General features: G+C 35.3%; 1 protein-coding gene across 7 annotated transcripts in view; it reads right to left on the reverse strand.

Annotated features, from left to right (window-relative positions):
• TASOR (transcription activation suppressor) overlaps positions 1-15259 on the reverse strand; it is a 48801-nt gene that overhangs the window by 16006 nt on the left and 17536 nt on the right. For all 7 annotated transcript variants that reach the window (XM_061197007.1, XM_061197005.1, XM_061197006.1 and 4 more), the window contains exons 10-14: positions 14609-14712; positions 14425-14528; positions 3738-3810; positions 3574-3645; positions 1806-2507 (exon numbers count right to left, since the gene is read on the reverse strand). In XM_061197007.1, the coding sequence (XP_061052990.1) occupies positions 1806-2507; positions 3574-3645; positions 3738-3810; positions 14425-14528; positions 14609-14712 (1055 nt within the window). The remainder of the gene's footprint in view (positions 1-1805; positions 2508-3573; positions 3646-3737; positions 3811-14424; positions 14529-14608; positions 14713-15259) is intronic.

Consider the following 15259-nt stretch of genomic DNA (forward strand, 5'->3'; position numbering starts at 1 on the left):
TACCTACACAACGATTTTGCAAAATGTTAGAGAAGGGTATGCAGATTACTCTTAAATCTTCTAAAAATATAAAAACAACAAAAACCCATGACTTTATCTGATTTTGATCTCTCCCATAACATTCTGTACTTAAAATACTGGCTAACCTTTTCATAATCTAAGCTTTATCTTAAATGACTAGATTACTTAATTCATAACAAAGCTGAGATATTAGAGATACAAAATCACCCCAAAGAAATCTACACCAATCTTGCACTAAGAACAAAAAGGACTATGAGAGAAAACATGTTAGACATGGCTCCAAGCAGGTATAAATCTGGGTTATCTGCACCACCAGTATATTTAAAAACTTGCAAAGGGAGGAGACATTCAGAAACGCATGTGCTTTAATACTGAAGGAGGGTAGAGCCAGGGTAGATGTCAGGATTCCGAGTTAGGTAGTGTATATGTACCACAGGCAAAAAAAAAAGTTAGAAACAACAGGGTACATACTGTATGATTCTAATTATATGAAATTATAGAGAAGGCAAAATAATCTATAGAGACAGACAGCAGATCAGCAGTGGAGTGGAATGAGATAAACTACAAAGAAGAACAAGGCAACATTTGGGGGTAATGAAAAATGTCCTATATATTGGAGTAGTGGTAACACAGCTATAAAAAACTCATCAGACTGTGCACTTAAAATGAGTACATTGTATATAAATCATACCTTAAAAAGTTGATGTTAAAGGCAGTAAGGGAGACAGAAGGCTACCTCTTAATGAGTGGGCTCACCACCAAATCAAGATCAGAATGTTTTAAAAGTTAGAATCTAACCTTTAAATCTCTACTTTCAGGATCAGAAATAAAGTGTGCAAAATGACAAGAAACAAACACAAGTGAGAAACACCTAGATATGCAACTCTATCACTAGTTCCACTTTAACCTATCTACCCCTTCTCCCTGCCCCATTTCTCCTTTGATCTATTATAACCAGCATAGCTTTCCCACCATTTTAATTACTGATAAAGCCTGATTTCCACCCACAAATATTTTTTCACACATACAAATTTGCCAATTATCAGCTAAAATGGTGCCAAAATTTAAGTACCTTGCCTATTATGTGTTCAGTGCTAGGAAATATAGCTGACTTTAGGAACAATGCTTGGAGTTAGAAGTGAGTTCAAACATGGATCAGTGAACTCATAACTTTAGGTAAAATTATTTAACTTCTCTGAGATGGTTTCCTCATCTGTAAAATAAGGATAATAATGTCTACCAATCAAGAACTAAATGAGTCCACACATGTAAAGCAGCTAGCACATAGTAAGCACTTAACTCTCAAGACACAGGTCAACAGTATTAGACAGTATGGATCAGTAAGCACCATCAGGTTCAGCACAGAGCAGAAATCCAGCATAAGCTAAAGGAGATGAAAACCATCAAGGAGGAGAACAGCCAGAAAGCTAAGGAGGGATACGAACTGCAAAGATATGAGGCTTGAGAGAAATGAAAGATGCTTCAGGAAAAAAGAAAGAAGTAAAGGGCTGACCATGACATATTCTGAGAAAAGTGCCTTAACCAAGGAGAGTGGGAAACATGGCTACCCAGGCTGGACATGGCCAGTCTGTAACAAAGCCTTGAAAAACGAATACAGAAGCTGAGATTGGCAGCAAAAGTTCCTTTACAAAAACAGGGGACTGCCTAGATTGGCTCTCAGGCTATAATTTGCAAACCCTTGTATGAGGAGAAAGGACAGAACTACTTTACTATGTTTTTGGTTGTTACTTTTATACTATATAAAAACAATTCTGATATTTTACCTTCATACAGATGGCAATTTTCAGATAAATTACTGGTTTTGGCGAGCTTTCTCATATTTTCAGGTAGATCGTCAAGCTTCCTCTTCAAGACAGTTTTGCTTCTCATATCTTCTGTGTCTGAGTCCCCACTCACATTTTTTTTCCTACACTGAATTAAATTAATCAATTCTTTGACTCTATCCTTATCATAATCCAAAGAGTGAGATGACTTCTGCTTTCCAGGTGTAATAGTTTCACCCCTTGAGTTATTTCGTTTTCCGAATTTCATTTTTGTACCATTCATTTCTTCTTCTTGGCCTTCATAATCTGAAAGTGGACTAAACTGTTGAAGTTTTCTATTTTCTTCAAATAGCTCTTTTAACTTATAAATAGGTAACTGATACATTTCAGGCCGAAAAATATAGGTATGCAAACAATTATCAATATGGGATTTATTTTTTGGAGCTGAATATAAGAATTTTTTATCATCTAATCGTGAATCATATGGAAACATGATAAACTCTCGTTTACCTGAACCAAAACCTCGCTTAAAAAATTCACTTACATACTTTTCAACAACAGAATGAAAATTTATAGTATTTATATTTTTGAATTCCTTTCGACACTGAATCAAAGCAAACTGTAAAAATTGAGTTATTTTTAATACATCTGGCATGCTCTCATGTCTCTCCTGTGGTGCTGCACTGGTTGAACCTTTCTGTGCTGTAAACAAACAAAAAAGCAAACCATGTTAGCAATCAAGAAATTAGTCAAGTACAGATCTACATATTGTCAAAGCAAAGTAACAACATCCATACGTTAATGGTGGACCAAACCAGTATGTACCCTAATACATATATGTTATATAGGGATATATGAATAGCATGCTTCTAAGCCCAGGAGCCTAAAATGGGCCAATAAGAAATTAAAACATGAAAACTGCAGAACATATTTTTAAAGGGAAGAACACCTGCCCATTGAAGATCTTCTTCATGTCCCTAGGCATCAACTGGTGGCAAGCAAAATGTAAGGAGAAATAAAGACCTGAGGCTCCTAGCAAGACTGTCCAGCAAACGACAGTAATGTCACTCCTTCCTGTTGTAACAACTTTGTCTCTATCTCTCTATCCCCATAAGCAGATATGTAGGCACTGAATGGTTACCATTGAGAATCTCATTTTTTTTTTGGCCGTGCCATGCCGCTTGAGGGATCTTAGTTCCCCCGACCAGGGACTGAACCCGAGCCCTTGAAACTGAAAGCATGGAATCCTAACCACTGGACCACCAGGGAATTCCCAAGAATTTCATTTTTAACCTAACAGTGAGAACTTTACCTTAAGACAGCATTAAAGTTCATTCTTAGAAATGGTGAATAGAAATGGTGTTCTCTAAAACAGTATGAAAATTCTTATTAATGTGAATGGCCTAATATTTAACCTAGCACATGATGCACTTACAGTCGCTAAAATGTGAATACAAAAATGAACTAAGCTAAAAAAAAAAAAAAAAATCATATAATAATAGAAACCCTGAAAAACTAAGCTATAGTATTGTAACAATTACAATCAACATTTACTTAGTGAAAACACTGATAAAAACCAAGATAATTTTTCATAGTTAAAAAAACAAATCACATAATTTGTGTTTTATATTGCTAACACCTCTTAATACCCCCATTATCTCCCAAAACATGACGTAAGAAAGACAAAATGCTTAGTGAGTTATCTGGAAATTTTCAATAAAATGTAGGTATCTATATGTAACTGGATTTAGATATTCAAAGAACTTACAAGTAACTATGCCTCTAGGTTCTTGAAATAGAAACAAAGCATGTAAGACTCGAGACTTAGCAGTATGATGTTCTAAAAAAACAAAAGTGAAATTCATTAGCAATATATTTTAACTTTTAAAAAGTTAAAGGAGAATTATAAAAATTATAGAGAAGATCACCTACCATATGGAGAAACCATTTGACAAGGAGAGAGAAGAAAAAGGTATCCTCGGTCTCCCAAAGGTTTAACAAGAACCTACATTTTTGGAAGAGGGAAAAAGTTGAATTTGCGTTATTATTCACCATAAGGCAGAAACATAGCAGTTTCTACTAATTATAAGGAAAGCAAAAAGTTTTTGATCATCTTTTTAGGAAAAGTACTGCTACTGAATTAGCTAAAAAACTCTTTCCACCAACTCTCTGCTGATTAACAGGATTCCAATCAATTAAGAATGCCTTAATTATGAAATGCCTTTTCATAATTTTAATGAGAAAATATTACCGAAAGAATTCTAACTATTAAATCAACTTGTTGGTTTTTCCTTGAAGCTAAAATACAAGAGCCAAACAAAAACTTCAAATATTTTCCTCAGCAATTCAAAAGACATGTTTTTAATTGCCAAGGTGGTGTGCTGGATGTTGGAGATACAAAACAAGTATGACACAAATGCTACCTTTCAAGAGTTCAGGCTAATCTCAAATGAAATGTGTTGCTGTAATCTAATTCTTCACATATTTAACGAACATCTTTCACACGTAAGGCAATTTGCCTTACCAGAGATAACTTGAAAGAGAAGCAGCACAAGATCCTTTGATCAAAAGAAGATTACAATTGGGTGGAGAAAGTAACACAAGAAATATCAATAATTAGATAAGACAGGAAAGGTCTTAAAAAGATTTACGAAGCAACAGAAAGGAAAAAATACAGTTAGTCTATGGTTGGAAAACATATTGAGAGTATATGGGAGGTGGATTTTGAAGGACGGGTACGTTGCCAAGAGCCTAAAGTTGTGGGAAAGACATTTCAATAGAGGCAACGTCATGAACAAAGGGCAGAGTTATAACATAATGGACAGTTTGCAGGCATCAGAGTACTTACGACTGGCCAAGGGTGAGGAGAGACTAGGAGAAACATGTAAGACAAGTCTAGAAAGAAAGATCATGGGCTAGATTGTAAAAAGACAAGAATGCCAGGTTAGCCAGAAATGCCCTCAAAAGTATACCCTTTTGAGCTGAAGTGTTTCCCTAAAAAAAAACCCAAAGAAACTTGATAGCACTGGAGGAGGAAAGAAAACAATGTAATGCAGAGAACTCAGTTCACAGACTACTGCAATAGTCCACAATATTTTTTGGATTAAAGAAAGGGTAAGTAAAGGAAGAACTGAGTATAGCAGCTAAACACAAAAGGATATCTGGATTCTGAAAGAAAACTTGTGCTACCTAAATTCCTATTAAGCAATTCCAGTAAACAAAGTCTGTGTAAGAACCAATAATTTAAAGGACTAAAGTGACTACACTATCAATTTACACTTAATAAAAACATTGTCTGAACACCCAAAAGTAAGGTGGACAATGCATCTGCAAAATTTTTGTTTCAGACTCAAACTCTTTTATCCAAAATGTTTTATATATCATACCTCTTTTAACATTTTGCCCAACTCTTGATTTGTCAGAACAGAAAGTTTGGAGACATGAGTAAGAGCTTCATGTTTTGTGGTTGCTCAGAAAAAACAATTAGATTATTTTAACTTCTCACCCACTCCAAATAACAGATTTTTTAACCTGACTGGCTTAGTGGCCTAAAGACCCTAGTGCCCTAAGGGGACTCAGTGTCCCCAGAGACTCATGGAACACAGGGAATCTACACCCAGAAACAACACTCAGGCAGACAGAAGCCCTAGCAGTAATATCTGTGGCTTTAAGCCAAAGAAACACTTTCAATCCTGTACAATAGGAAACACCTGTGAACTCTGTACTGATGCCTCTATTTATTACACCTTACTGTTTCCTTCTCCCTCAGAAAACAATACTAACCCAGTCTGTGGATTTATATTACTTGATTCTACTATTTTGGCTTTGCAGATAACATTACAGGTAATATGGTATGAAAACAAAAACTATTTTTAAAAATGTAAAATATTAAGCTCACAATCTTAAATTACCAAGCTTCAGAGAAAATAAGCTACCCTAAGAGAGATTCAGCAAAAACAATAGATTCAAATACCCAAGGGCTGCAGATTGGAATCAAAAGATGCAATATATAAAACAGGTATGAAATGTTTAAAGAAATAATGTGGCAGAACTGAAAACATGTTCACACAGAAACCGTCATACAAATATTCACAGTAGCAATATTCTTAATAGACAAAGAGTGGAAACAACTGATGAATGGCAAACAAAATGTGGCATTATCCATACAGTGAAATAAAAGAAATGAAGTATTGATACATGCTACAACAAGGATGAACCTTAAAAGTATTATGCTAAGTGAAAGAAGGCACTAAAGGCCACATACTGCATGATTCCACTTATATAAAATGTCCACTATAGACCAATCCATAAGACAGAAGTAGACTAGTGGTTGCCAGGGACTGGGGGGAGGAAGGAATGTGAAGTGAATGCTTAGTGGGTATGTGGTTTCTTTCTGGGGTGATGAAAATATTCTGGAATAAGATAAGTGGTAATGGTTGCACAACATTGTAAATCTAGTAAAAATCACAGAATTGTACACTTTAAAACGGCTAAAATGTGATGTAATTACAAAAAATTGCAAGGAACATCAGAATATAATCTCTACCTCCTAGAACAGTCCCTGGCACACAACAGGTACTCAATAAATCTTTCTGAAAGAATTAACAAGAATCTGTTTAAAAAAAAAAAAGTCAGGCAGATCTCAAAAAGAACCAAATATAGCTTTCAGAAATTAAAAATATTTTCTGTGAAATCGAAAATCAACAGCAAATTAGACACAGCTAAAGACAGAATTTGTAATCTAGAAGATAGCTATGATGAAATCACTCAGAATGCAGTACCAAGGAATAAGACAGAAAACACAAGAGAGGTTAACAGACACTGAGAACAGCATGATGCTTCAGAGTCCTAGAAAGGCAGTCAAAAAAGAGTGAAGAAGTATAATCACAGAGATAATGACTAACAATACTCCAGAAAAAAAGCTATAAATCCACAAATATGAAAAGACAATATATACCAAGCTAGATAAATAAGAAATCTACACCTAGATATATTTAATGTAACTGCAAAACACCAAAGACAAAGAAAAAACTGAAAAAGCAACCAGGAAAAAAAAAAAAGATGATCTACAAAGAAAACATCATTAGACTAAGAATGGACCTCTCAACAAAAATAGAAGCCAGAAGATATCATAGTAAATACAGTCAAAGTGCTAAGAGAAAATAGCTGTCAACCCAGAATTATGTCCCTAAGATTTAACAATTTTAAAAATAGAACTACCATATGACCCAGCAATCCCACTACTGGGCATATACCCTGAGAAAACCATAATTCAGAAAGAGTCATGTACCAAAATATTCATTGCAGCTCTGTTTACAATAGCCAGGACATGGAAGCAACCTAGGTGTCCATCATCGGATGAATGGATAAAGAAGATGTGGCACATATATACAATGGAATATTACTCAGCCATAAAAAGAAATGAAATGGAGGTGTTTGTAATGAGGTGGATGGAGTTAGAGTCTGTCATACAGAGTGAAGTAAGTCAGAAAGAGAAAAACAAATACAGTATGCTAACACATATATATGGAATCTAAGGGAAAAAAAAAAAAAAAAAAAAAGAGGTCATGAAGAACCTAGTGGCAAGATGGGAATAAAGACACAGACCTACTAGAGAATGGACTTGAGGATATGGGGAGGGGGAGGGGTGAGATGTGACAGGGTGAGAGAGTGTCATGGACATATATACACTACCAAATGTAAAATAGATAACTAGTGGGAAGCAGCCGCATAGCACAGGGAGATCAGCTCGGTGCTTTGTGACCACCTAGAGGAGTGGGATAGGGAGGGTGGGAGGGAGGGAGATGCAAGAGGGAAGAGATATGGCAACATATGTATATGTGTAACTGATTCACTTTGTTGTAAAGCAGAAGCTAGCACACCATTGTAAAGCAATTATACTTCAATAAAGATGTTTAAAAAAAAAAAAAAAAAAAAAAAACACATTTTTCTCAAATATAGAGGGGGCATGTACAAAAACTGACCACAGAGTTTTTTTTTTAATCCCAATAAATTTCAAATAATTACCTGTTCTGATTTCAATGGAATTAAATTATAAGAAGAAAAAAGTATTCTCATATATTTGGAAATTTCAAAATATACCTGTACATCATATGACAAAGTGGAAATCATAATGGAAACTAAACAATACTTAGAACTGGATAATGAAAATACTACATATTAAAACATGTAGAATGTAGCTAAAGTAGTACTTAGAACTCAAGTTCATTGCCCATTTTTCTAACATAAGAAGTCAGAAATAGCTAAATAACACCCCCCCAAGTAGACTAAAACTGACAGATGAAATTAATAAAACAGGAAAACAAAGGTACAACAGAGGGTCAAAACCAAAATTTGGTTCTTAAGATGAATAAAATCAACAAACCTCTGGTGAAAAGTACTAGTAAGAGACCGCCTAATGAAAATACTACTTGCAAAAATACAGCAGCTATTAAAAAACTATAAAAGTAATTCTAGCTCAATAAATTTAAAAACATAGAAGAAATGGACAATTTCCTAAAAAAACAAAAAACCCATAATATATCCAAACTGACCTGAGAAGAAATAGAAAACCTGAGTTTTCTATTAAAAAATTTGAATCATAAACCCATAAACATTTCAAAGACAGTTTTGCAGCTAAGTGCTACCCGACATACAAAGAATAGATTCCTTTCATCATATATACATCCATCTTTTGTAAAATGAGGAAACACCACTTACAATTCTGGGAAGCTAGTATAACCTTGCTATTAAAACTAGATAAGGACAATATGACAAAGAAAAATTGTAGGTCGATCTCACTCATCATCACAGATACAAAATTCCTAAACAAAACATTCACACAACAAACCAAGTATTTTTTTAAAATGGGGGAGGGTATTCTAAAACCAGAAGCACAGGAATAGTTTAATACTGAAAAAAGGTAAATATAATTCATCTTATTAAGTTTATAGGATAAATACTATGCATGATGGTAAATTTTATGTGTCAACTTGACTGGGCCACAGGGTATCCAGATATTTGGTCAAACTTCATTCTGGATGTTTCTGCAGGTATTTTTGGATGAGTTAAATATATATACATGTGGATAGACAGAGTAAAGCAGGTTGTCTTCTCCAATGTGGGTGAGTCTTACCAGTTGAAGGTCTGATTAGAACAAAAGGCTGACCCTCCCTGGAGTGAAGGGAAATTCTTCCTGCCTGCCTGCCTTTGAGCTGGGACACTGGTTTTTCTCCTGCATTTGAACTCTAAGTGAAATATCAGCTCTTCCTGGCCTCAAGCCTGCCAGACTTCATCAGGAGACATCAGGTCTCCTGGTCCTGAGACACTTGGATTCAGACTGGAACTATGCCATCAGGTCTCCTGGGTCCCCAGCTTGCCAACTGCAAATCTTGGGACTTCTCAGCCTCCATAACTGTGCAAGTCAATTCTTTATAATAGATTTCTTTCTATATGTATATAGCTGACCCCTGAACAATGTGGGTGTTAGGAACCCCCACGCAGTTGAAAATCTGCATATAACTTTACAGTCAGCCCACCATATCAGTGGTTCTGCATCTGCAGATCCAACCAACCACGGATCATATAGTACCGCAGTACATACTTACTGAAAAAAATTTGCATACAAATGGACTTGCACAGTTCAAACCAATGTTGTTAAAGTATCAACCGCATATCCAACTGGTTCTGTTCCTCTGATGAAACCTGACTAATACACCATGTAACCATCTCAATAAATACAAAAAAAAAAAAAAAAAAGAATTGAATAAAATTCAAAACCCATTCACGGTTAAAAAATAAAGAAGGAAAAAATTTAAGCTGATGAAGATTAATTATGAAAAACCTAAAGCAAACTTCTTACCTAGTACAAACTTCCTACTAATGGTTAATGTTAGAAGTGTTCTTTTGAAGATCAAGAAGACAAGAATGGGACTTCCCTGGTGGCACAGTGGTTAAGAATCCACCTGCCAATGCAGGGGACATGGGTTCGAGCCCTGGTCCAGGAAGATCCCACATGCCACGGCGCAACTAAGCCCGTGCACAACTACTGAGCCTGCGCTCTAGAGCCCGCGTCCCTAGAGCCCGTGCTCCACAACAAGAGAAGCCACCGCAATCAGAAGCCCGCGCACCACAACAGAGAGTAGCCCCCGCTCGCCGCAACTAGAGAAAGCCCGTGCGCAGCAACGAAGACCCAACACAGCCAAAAATATATAAATAAATAAATTTATTAAAAAAAAAAGACAAGAACGCCTACAATCACCACTTTTATTCAACATCATACTAGAGATCCTAGATGAGAGAGGAAAAAACAAAACAATGTTGCTCCCAGATAATGAAATCTGTATAGTAATCCCAAATAATGTACAAAACTGAACAAATTATTCATATTTCATATACTGATCTGACATAAAATCAATATATAAATATCAATTAATTTCTATATACACAACAAACAGAAAATGCACTGAAATGGAAAATACTGTTTACAACAGCATCAAAAAATAAATAAATAAATAAGATGTCTGGGGATAAAACTAACAAAAAATGAGCAAGACCTGTATCCAGAAAATTATAAAACTCTGTTAAAAGAATATCCTAAAGAAGTGAAGAGATAATCTTGTTCATGGATAAGACAGTATCAAATTTGATCTACAGATTTAATACAATTCCAATTTTAAAATTCCAATAGGGTTTTTTGGGGGGGGAGGGGAGTAAGGAGCTAACAAGCTGATCCTAAAATTTTTTGAAAAAATCAAGCTGATTCTTAAATTTGGGGTGGTGGGGGGAAGCTAAATCTCAAATAGCGGAACACTCCAAAAAGGATGAAAAAAGTGGGGCGATTTGCCCTACCCGGTATCAAGACTTCTTAGTGGAGAAAGGATGGACTATTCAGTAAATGGTTCAGGAACAACTTGTTATTCATATTGGGGAAAAAATGAAGTTGGATTCCTATATTATATCAAACAAAAATAAAAAACAAAACAATACACATACATATATTTTTTAAAAACTTAAGTGCCAAAGGCAAAACCATAACATATTCAAAAGAAAATATAGGGCAGTATCTATAAGACCTAGGGGCAAGGAAAGATTTCTTAAGTTTAAGTCACAAAGAGTACTTAACATTCAGGCAGACAAATTCAATTACATTAGAGTTATGAACATGTATTCTTCAAAAAACACTATGAATAAAGTAGAAAGGCAAGTGTAAATTATGGAAAAACAATTGTAGCACACAGCTGAGTATTAGTTCCCAAAATATATATGAAGATCCTCAAATTAGTAAGAAAACACAAGCCACTCTATAATGGAATATAATTTGCAAAAATACTGAATCACTATGCTGTACACCTGAGACTAACACAATATTGTAAATCAACCATACTTCAAAGCAAAAAAAAAAAAAACCACAAGCCACTCAAAAGGAAAAATAGGTAGGCAGCTGAACATTAAAAGATATAAGTTTACGAAAGGATGATCAACTCATCATATTTCAGGAAAGACAAGCTAAAATCACAATAAGATACTATTTTATACCCACCAGATTGGCAAGATTTTGCCAAAGTCTGACTATACCAAGTAATTATGAGTATGTGAATTAATGGGAACTTGCTGGTACTGAGGGTATAAATTGGTACAACCACTTGAAATAAAATGCATTATTTTGTAAAGCCAGTCATACATTATGATTCAGTAATTCTACTTACAGATAATAAATCTAATATACTAGATCTATACCTGAGAGAAAATTATCTTGTATATGTACATCAGGAGAGACTCAAAATGTTTACAGCAGAGACAATATTCAAACTTAGGGACATTTCTCTTATACTTTTTCTTATACTAAAGTTAGCTTTAAGAATTCATTTGACTTCACTTTGTTATATACCTGAAACTAACACAACATTGTAAATCAACTATACTCAAATAAAAATTAAAAAAAAAAAAAAAGTTAATTTGACTAACAACCAACCGAAAGAGAGTTCAGTATTTTACTTATTTTATAAATACCCCTGTGGGAAAATACCACTTCCCTGAATTCTGTGTTCCTGCAAAAAGCCCTAGCCTTCTGACATGCGGAAATGTATATGATATAAAGATAGGAAATGTTTGTTTACATTTCCCCCAGAAATATTTCACTCTTCACATACCTTAAGAATTATATCTACAGCCAATTACCTAGTTAATTGCTCTGATCTAAAAGAACAGTTAAATTTCTCTTACCTCCCTGAAAGTGCCAAGTGAGTACACACAAGGTTACAGTACAGATTAGGTTCCTAGGTTAACTCCCACAATTCCAGAAGACTGGAGAGCTATCTCCGTAGGTATTACATTTCAAGGAAGAATAAATGGGTCCCAGGAACTTGGAGATGTCTTTAGGTCCAAGAGGGCTAACTGGCTCCTGAAGAGATTTCATTTATTCATCAAAGGGTTGGAGTTAATATTCATTACATTTTCAAGGATATCTTTTTCCAGGAGGGGAGGGAGATAGATGCCTCCTTCCCTTCATGAGCAAAGAAAAATCATTTTCCTCATCCCTTGCCTACTGAGTGTCCAACTACTTGCATAGGATAATTGACCTGAGTCTCGATGCATTGCCCTAAGGGTAGGAAATAGGGCAAAGGAGAACCAACACATTTATTACTGTGAGGTACTAAGTCTCTCTCTGATCCAGAACATCTCCTGTGCGTATTCAGGATAAAATTATTAAGAACCCAACAGTCCCCAATGCACCTCCCATTATGATGACAACTATGAAGAAAGTAGCTATAGTTAGAATAATTCCCAGTGGGGTTTGCAGGAAAGGGGGCAGCCACACAAAATACGTCAGTTCGTTAGATTCATGTAGTGTATCCTTATGGAATGCCTGTGCCCTCTAAGATCTAGGATCTTACTTTACTTCTTGATTCTGGGAAGACCCAGTCCTCCACAAACCTAATATAACACTTGCTCAGGTGAAAAACAAAATGCCAGTATCCTTCCTATCCTGATTCTCACTATTACGCACTCAACGGATACTGTACTTTTCTGATAAACTCCTCACTGCCCAGACCCACAATACTCAATTCTCTGAAATTCAAGAACTGAACAGATTTGGATAACTCAATATCTCACCATATCCAAACCTACTACCTAAACTTTCACTTTATGAACTCAAGAACTGAATAGATTTTGGTCATGAGGAATACTTGTATCATAGACAAATTTTGGGAGGAAAACAAGAAACGCAAATATAAATAAAAAAGTATGTTCACATGTAGGTGAATGTGCATGTGTGTGTGTTCTAAGATGCCTACCTAAAGATTTCTAGCTGGTCTCAAAAAGTTATTGCTAGGTGTCCATCAATTCACAAGTGTACAAACTCTGCCTATGAGTTTTGTATATAATTTGACCCTCCCATCTAAATATAAATGATGGATTGGTTAAGCAAATATATATGCATACAACAAAATTCTACGTAGCCATCTATGAAGTTGCAGGTTCTGAAAATCACTGATACAGCTCTCCATGTGACTACCTGGAAACCGAGGCTCAACAAAATGAGGAGTAAAAAGAAGTCAACAGCTGAAAACTTGTATTAAATGGCATACTTGTGCAAAAAAACTTCTCTCCCTCTCTACTGGAATGTCCCATCAACATTTAAACATGAGCTCACCTACCCTCATGTTAACAGAAACCTTGGAATAGCCACTCTCCTCTGCAATCACCTCCTCTCCTTCAGCTAAATTATACATATTAGCATCACGTATTCATTTTCCACTCATTCCTGAATCCATCACAATCGGCTGCCTGACCTAGTAATCCCTCTACCCAAACTCGATATACTCAATACCTACTAAATTAGATACTACTTAGTAAATATCTCTTAAATCAGTCTCCTTTTTCTTTTCTCATCCAACCTATCATTACCCTCTAAATGTAATAGTTTCCTACCTCATCTCCCCCCTTCAATTCACTCTCTACAGAGTAACCAAGATAAATTTTCAAAACACAGATTTGATCACATTGCATACACGATTAAAACCTCATCCCACTCTTTAAAACCCATTGCTATAGGATCAAGTCCAAATGTCCAAACATTCGAGCACTGCCTGAATGACACTGCAGAACACAGTCCCCTACACACTTCTCTAGCCTCATGTTCTACCACTTTCCCCCAACTACTCTAGTGTTTTTATCCTTTCAACCTCACCAAGCGCCTTGTTCTTTTTGAATCTTCAAATATGTCACTGTCTCTACTGGAACAAAGCACATCTGAGTAACTCCATTTATCACATAATCCAGGAAAACAGAGTCTCTTGCCTCATTCTTTACCAAACTATATACCCTGCATAAAAAAGTGATAATGAATAAATATTTGTTGAATATCACTGTCACAAAATATAATAAAGATACTTCATGGGGAAGACTGGTCTATAGAGGATCTAGTGTCGTGGCTAAAAAGAAAAGTACCAAAGGCCACAGTAAAACACTGTTAACCAAATGGCAGCAACAAAGACAGAGACCTTACGGTATTTTCAGAGGCAAAAATGATATAAACTGAAATATTATCATAATCTCTTATTAATATGCATATTTCTAAGGGAGAATGAGGAACATTTTAAAACCTTTCACTCACAAGTTTTTCTTTCTCTAGTTTTTGCAGCAAACTTTCCATGTTACTTCCAATTCTTGTCTTTTCTACAACTTCATAGAGGCTGCAATACATTCCATTCTTCAAAACTGACATAGGAAAAAATACATAGTAAATATTCAAATCAAGTCTGCTTCTTATATATTTTAGTAAAATTAAACTGCTTTACCTTCATATGGACCTAAGTAAGTTTCCTTATAAAACAGCGCTGGAGGGATTTTCTGTTTCAGATGATCAATACTCATAACTGTTTCAACATCTAACTTCTCAGGACTGAAAGAAAATTGAAAAGGCGTATTTGCCTTACCTGTATTTTTAACTCTAGCAATGTTCTCTCTCTCTCTCTCTCACACACACACACACACAAACCCACCCACACACACACAAGTATCTTGATGGAATACAGAAGAGCATATTTATGAATATCATACTTGATATTTGATTTGGGCAGTTCAGATATATGTACAGGTAGCTAGACTGTCCAGCAATACTACCAACCTTCCATCTTTAAGCCAGAAGCTAACCCTTATTTATGCCAATTTTACTAACCACAAAGGATAAGAAGTTGTCATTTTATTAAATGCAATTCAAGTATGAACAGTTAAATTAATCTTCAACCATTTATGGGGACCCATAATGCTTACTGTGGTGGTAGCAAAAGATCATTTTAAATCTTTCTATTCCAACATATGTTGCACAGGACTGAAAACAGCATATAAATTTTAACTTAACTCACCACATCAAGCTGTTTCCAACAAAGAACTGATATCTTTTAAGTCTATCATGTTCAAATTGCTAAATGAAAAATATATCTAATTAG

Source organism: Eubalaena glacialis, chromosome 7, assembly GCF_028564815.1.
Source record: "Eubalaena glacialis isolate mEubGla1 chromosome 7, mEubGla1.1.hap2.+ XY, whole genome shotgun sequence".
NCBI lineage: Eukaryota > Metazoa > Chordata > Mammalia > Artiodactyla > Balaenidae > Eubalaena > Eubalaena glacialis.